Source organism: Mus musculus, chromosome 3, assembly GCF_000001635.26.
Source record: "Mus musculus strain C57BL/6J chromosome 3, GRCm38.p6 C57BL/6J".
NCBI classification, from domain to species: Eukaryota; Metazoa; Chordata; class Mammalia; order Rodentia; family Muridae; genus Mus; species Mus musculus.
This window is the reverse complement of record NC_000069.6, coordinates 93,791,945-93,798,814: the sequence shown is the minus strand read 5'-3', so window position 1 is coordinate 93,798,814 and position 6,870 is coordinate 93,791,945. Positions and strand designations below refer to the sequence as shown.

At 43.7% G+C, this 6,870-nt stretch overlaps 1 protein-coding gene across 1 annotated transcript; it reads right to left on the bottom strand.

Moving 5' to 3' along the window:
* Nucleotides 1-1,304: 1,304 nt before the first annotated feature.
* On the bottom strand, nucleotides 1,305-2,417 carry Tdpoz4 (TD and POZ domain containing 4). The gene has a single exon (NM_207272.2). The coding sequence runs from the start codon at nucleotides 2,415-2,417 to the stop codon at nucleotides 1,305-1,307; it is 1,113 nt and encodes a 370-aa protein (NP_997155.2).
* Nucleotides 2,418-6,870: the final 4,453 nt, after the last annotated feature.

The following is a 6,870-nucleotide window of genomic DNA, read 5'->3' as shown; positions in this document are numbered from 1 at the left end:
CCTCTGACCCAGGCTTCAGGGGTGGAAAGGGGCAGCCCTACTTGGGAGCCCCGGTCCTACTTTGCTAAAGCCACAGGTGGTTATGGGAGAGAGGGATGAGGGAAGGAATTCCCAACACCAGCAAGGGTGAGTGCAGTGGATCTTGATGAGCAGAGACTCTCTATGGTTTTAGAGCTTTTTTATAGAAAGGCAGGGAGAAAGAGAGAAGGTAGGAGAGAGAGAGAGGGCTAGAGAGAAAGAGAAAGAGGGAGAAAGGAGGGGAGAGGAGAGAAGGGAGAGAAGACAAAGAGAGGGAGAAGGGGTGAGAGTGAGGGGTAAGAGGTAAGAGAGTAAGAAGTAAGAGAGACAAGTAAGAGAGTGAGGTAGAGCTGTTCAGCCCTTTTTATGGTCTTTACTGTTGCTAGGTAACTGGGGAGGAGTTTAGCCTGAAGGTCAGAAGCTTGGACCATTGCCTACCTGACTTCTAGCCAAGCTTCTCTTGTGGGCACTGTGGTGCGGGGGGCGGGGGGGGGGGATGTAACTTAGGCAGAAGCCAGAGCTCCAGGACCATAAGGGAATGCCTACTGTGTCATGTAGGTGAATTATTACCATTTTTGGGGTTCAGACCTCAGCTCGACTGGAGACCAGCCTGTCTATGCATAGCCCAATTCCCCACACACTTTCTCCAACATGGACACAGTTCCTAGTAGTGTCAATTACCATGGGCCATGCTTATTCAAACCAAACTAAGTTGTTTTTATTTTATTTTATTTTATTTTATTTTATTTTATTTTATTTTAAACTCCAGATTTTATTCCCCTCCCAGTCAATCCCCATACCACATCCCATACCTCCCCCTGCCCCCATCTGCACAAGGATGTCCCCACCTCCAACCCCACCCCAAACTGAGTTTTAAAGAAAACAAAGCTTTCTTTCCCCTTTACTTCTCTTAAGAAGAAACATTTATGTTTGACTTCTCCTTTGCTCTGAGCCCCTGGTCATCTTTTCTGTTAGTCCAATGCAGACACATTTCTCTGAAGAAACCCTTTTGGTCTGTGCTTCAGGCCAATACCTAAGTTCAATCCCAAATTCCAAGACATCAGACAAAAATTAAATGAGAAGATCAACAGAATAGATGTCAGGTAGACTGTTCCAGATTCCAATGCTGTCCATTTTCCCAACCACCATTCCAACATATTTAGAACTATTGCAAATCCACCATGCTGCCCTCCCCCAGATTCAGTGTAAATGTTCCAGCAGTACCATTGTCTAAGGGAGTCACTGGGAAGAATATTTCCCAGTTGCTGTTGGAAGACAGGTGTAGGTCATAGCTGAGTAGGTCTTAAAGACCACTTAAGTTGTTTGAAAGGGAGGGCCCAGAAAACACGCTGTGCAGAAGCTAGAGAGTGAAATGCTTCAGCCACCAAGCGGGGATGTGACTCCACCATTGACATCCACCCTGAGGTCTTAGAGACCTCAGAAGCATAAACTATAATGAAATCCAGGGCCTGAGTCTTCAGATGCTCTGTGCTGTGGAGGTCAGCCACGATGAGTGTGTGTGCAGCATTCTCCACAGAGAGGCTCCTGCACAGGGCATCCTCACACATGACCATCAAGTCCTCCAGGCCATACCTGTCAGCAGCTGCCAGCAGATCACAGGCCATGGAGTGGCTGTGGAGGTGTGGCACCTTCCCTGTGTAGATGAAGCCCATCATCTCCTTGAAGACTTGGGGATCCAGGTCATGGATCTCAACACAGTTTGTTAGTCTCTCCTCCATTTCATGTTCAAACATGGCTCTGAAAACTGGAGAGCGAGCTGCCAGGATGGCCTTGTGAGCCCTGAATTCATGGCCAGCTACCAACAGGGAGCAGTCTGTGAAGAGGGGATTCTCCCACAGCTCCCCTACGTCATTTTCCAATGTGCACCTTGTAACCTTGATTGCAGGTCTTGGGTTCTGTCCAGAAATGCTGAAGGAGTCTTGGAGTACGCTCACCTTGCAGAGGAGGGTAAATTTGTCATCTGGTGTTAGCACTTGGGCTGGAGACAAGAAGGAATCTCGAGTGATGAACTTTTCGAATCCAAAGGGCTGGTGTGGCTGTATTCTAGAAAAGCTTGGGATCCTTTCTGTATTGCATTTTTCACCCTTGGCATTTAAGATACAAACCTCGAACTTTGCCCAAACTGAGCCCTTTTCACAGCTGAGCAAAATCAGATAAAGTGACACGTAATCTTTGTTTTTTTCATCAACCCCGGTTGGGTATACTCTCAAACACCATGTCATTTTGTCATTGTCCTCTAATGAGAACACTAGGCTTGTAATATATTCCTCCGTTTCCTCAACAAAAAAAGAGAAGTTGCTAATGGTCCACCTGTAGCACAATTTCTGTTCATGGCTCTGTGTGTCACCCCTGCTCTTGGCTTCCAGTTCCCCTGACATTATTTCTGCTTCAGGTACTTTGGATTTAAAACTGGAACCTGAAAAGAAGAAGTAGAGATTATTTACTCTTTACAGTATAGGATACAATAATAGATAATTTTTAGATTTGTTTTAATTTCTCCTAAATAGCCCCTTCTATGATCTTGAAAACTTGTGTCATTCTAAAATTTTCTGTCTAGAATTCAGTATTAATTTCTTTCTCTGCCTCCTCTCTTCTCATCCCTACTCAACTCCCCTCCCCATGCTCTAAATAAACTGTATTCTATATTAAACCTGTCATATGGCTGATTCCTCAGGGGGAAGGGATGCCTCAACATGGGTCCGCCGTGGCACCACTCTCACCCTCACAATACCTTGCTCTAACAAACTTGTCCTGGATTTCTTTTTGTAAAACACAACATTGGTGTTGTGACTCAGATTTAAAAACTTGCATGTTAACATCTCCTGCTGCCATATGAACTTTCCAGCTAACAGATCGCTTGCTAGAACTATTCATCCAAACACCATCAAATTGATAAGCCCCCTCTCTGACACTGGTCAGTGTAAATATCCCCTGGTCCCAAGGAGGGATGTTGAGATCACAGCCACCCACTAATCAAAAACTCTACATGGCTGTTTAAGGGCACTTAGAAAACAAAAAACAAAAACATTTACAACTTTCTCGATAGCCATCCAGAAAAGTGGAAAGATTGCTATGTAGGGTCCCCTCCGACCACCTCCATCTCTTGATGCTTTATTGCTTTGCTCTCCCTCCCTCATATAGACACATTGATAAGACTGCCTAGATTGTGGTATGATAACCACTGAGAAAGTGTTCTCCCATGATTCTGCCATTGCCTCTGTGGCTGCCTCCAGCCTCCTCTCTCTGCTTTCCCCCTTGATTTCCTGCTCCCTGCCAGACCCAAACCCATGGGGCATAAAACATGCTGTGCTAGAGCAGAGTTGCAGGCAGACAGAGCACAGCTGCAAGTGCTGCCTTTACTCCCCCCACACCCAAGGTGCTTGCTTTCTTCCCCTGCCTCACTTGTGCCCTTCTCACACCAGGTTGAGCCTCTGCCTGTGCTCCTGTGCTCTGGATACAGCAACAGAGGCTGAATACAGTGAAAGGAGAGACCTCTTGTCCATCAGATAAAGCATGCCCATTATCGCTATGTGTTTGTCTTTTTATGTGTTTTTATCTGTTGATACACAATTATTTCTGCCATTCCAAGATATAACAAACATGTGATGTTGCTCCAGACAGAGCTGTAGCTTCATCACTATTTAGTCTGGGTGCAGTCTTGTGAATGTCTGCCATCTTTTTTGTGGGCAGATAAAGTTTTTCTATGATATTGCTTCAGTCCCATCTTAGCTCGCACTCTACTACTGAGCTACACTGCCCCCACCCCCACCCCAAGGCCTGGCTGGGCTTAACTCTATCATCCAGGGCAACCCTCCCGGGTGGTACTGCACAAGGCCTAGCCTTTCAACAGATTACTGTCCTTGCTTCCTGACTCCCTGACTCAGCTCTTTCTCCAGCCCATTCTAGAATTCTATTTCTAAAACACAATTTGACCATATCTCGCTCATGTTTCAAAGCCTGTACCAGTTTCCTACCAGATTAAACCAAAAAGAACCTGAGCCAACCTCCTGGCTCTACTCCAAACCTGCCTGACAGACCAAGTTACTGACTACACTGCTCCAAATTATTTCAGTTACCTGCCATATTTTAATCTATCTCCTGTGCCCTAAGGGAGGTCACATGACTGGCTGTAGCTCCAGTGCCATCTTAGTTAATGACAGTCCCATGACCACCCATCCACCATCTTTGTTATGGGCAGTTGCAGTTCCTACCTCACTGCCTCCTCACCCTAGAGCATCTTGACTTAGGGTCTCTGATTTTTATCCTGCCTTGGTAAATAATAATTTAAATATTAATTTAAAGATTTGTAACAGTAGAGAGCTTAAATCACTGCTTTAAGTTAAAGATTGCCCAACTCAGATATTCTTATTTGGTTTTTTTTTTCTTTTTCCAGAGCTGAGGACCGAACCCAGGGCCTTGGGCTTGCTAGGCAAGCGCTCTACCACTGAGCTAAATCCCCAACCCCAACTCAGATATTCTTAATAGATACTAGCTCTCAATCTTCCCAGAAACTGCTAACTGTAAAGGTAAATGTTTAAGCTCATTAGGACAGATAGAGACACTCGAAGCATAACAGTTACACCCCTACCCCCCACCAAGGTGTCTGAAAAGATAGGCAGAGTGACAAGACTGCCTAGATGGTGTTATGATAACCACTGAGAAACTGTGCTCCATTGCCTTGCCACTGCCTGGGCTCAGCCTATACTGTTGTCAACCTGAGGATACCCAGGTAGTTCAATGTCTCACATTGCCTAGGACAAGGTGAGTCATTTCTCCCAAGTTCCTACTCCACAGGAAAAAGCTCCTTGTCTTCTAGGCCTACTGGACACACTGACTCTGCCTGAGTTGCAATGGAGAATGCAGGGACCTGGGAAAATGTTTTAGGTAATGGACTATTGACCAACCTCTGTCCTTATAATTCATGACATCTAGATTGCAATTTATTTTTCCTAAATGTATGACTACATTGACAGCTAAGCTAACTATAGCTAGAAAACAGACCTCTAGCTCCTTACCCAAAGGTAATTGACCACCTTATTAGCTTATTAATCGTTTTTTTTACTAATTGCAACTACCAGATCTCTTATTAAAGACAGACAGGTTTGACTTACTCACATGCTTCATGATAAAGGATACACAGTTCAGATATAACCTTTCTCAGACATAACCTTCTGTTACTTCCTTTTTGAAACTCAGTTCCCAGTGACTAAATACTTCATATCCCGCCCCCGCCTTTAAGCCACTGTCCTAACATTAATCAATAGAGTTCTTATAAACTAGCCTAACCCTAATAAAACATTCCACTATATGATCTAAATTTTATAATCCCAAGTTCAAATTTTAAGTTCCCGTTGATTGTCTTTAACCCATAGACTTAGTGTCTTTTGTGCTAAATCTATACTATCAGCTGTCATTGTTACAAATATAAGTTTCCTTTGGTTGTCTTATAACTATAGACCTAATGTGTTTCTCATGCTAAACTATATATATGAATTATCATATTCACAAAGTTGTCAAAATTTCAAGTGTTTGTTGTTTTTTCAATACATACTTCAAAATGCTTCTCATTATACTACGTGTGTGTGTGTGTGTGTGTGTGTGTGTGTGTGTGTATTCAGTATCCTAGATAGAAGAAAAAGCCCTTCTTGCTTCTTCTGCTCCACCAAAAGCTTTTGTGTTTCCTAAGCTCATCTTAAAGACTGTTCATGCTGTTAACAAATTTATCTCTATTGTAAACTTACAAGCTCCAAGAAACACAATCAGATCTACCTCTCATGGACCAAACAGACTCCATTTGGACAAGTACACCTGCCAATGAATAGTCTCCGTTCCCACTTGCGACCTGTTCCTCTCCTGTTCCCTGGAACTGGAACTTCCTTCACCCCAACCACCAATACCTAAGGGTTTCAAATGTACACCTAAGAAAAATTCTTTTCTCTCAAAATGTACTTAACTTTATTGTCTACTACATTATATATATATATATATCTTACTACTACTACTACTACTACTACTACTACTACCACCACCCATACCCCCAACCACAATCACAAAGTTTCAGCATCTTGTCATGTCAAGGAGTTTACGTAAAATCAACACCCATGACAGCTCCAGAGAAGTAGCCCACATGCTCCAATCTACACTCACAGACAGATGCTTCAACTGGACCTGCTCCTTTTACTCACAGACGGTTCCACAGACTCTGGATAGCAAGGAAACAGCCAACTCTCCTAAGACTTGACCAACATCCCTATTCATACTTTCTTTGGTTTCCCAAAGACATGTCCTCCCAAACTCAGCAGGAAATAGCTAAAAATCACGACGACCCTGTTCCTGCTCCACCATCATCTCTGTCTTGTTTTTCCTTTTCGTTTAAAGAATCCAAAATGAAGGAAGTTTATGATTCTCTCTAGGCTCCACCCAACAGTTACCTGGCAGTACCCAGGAACGCCTGACTCACCATGAAAGGGGCTGTTTTCCCCCTTCCTCACTTTCTTATTTGCTTTTACTCTCTTCCTTTCCCTAACTCTGTAACCACTTTCTCCCTCTCTTCTCTCACCCCTCCTGCCTTGTTCTCCATGTGTTCCTGGCCAGTTTCTCTTTCTCTCTCTCTCTCTCTCTCTCTCTCTCTCTCTCTCTCTCTCTCTCTCTCTCTCTCTCTCTCTGTCTTTCTCTGCCTCTTCACCATTCTCATCCCTACTCAACTCCTCTTCCCATGCTCTAAATAAACTCTGTCTTATACTAATATCTCTCTCTCTCTCTCTCTTTCTCTCTCTCTCTCTCTCACTCTCTCTCTCTCTCTCCAATATATAAAATAATATGTATAACATA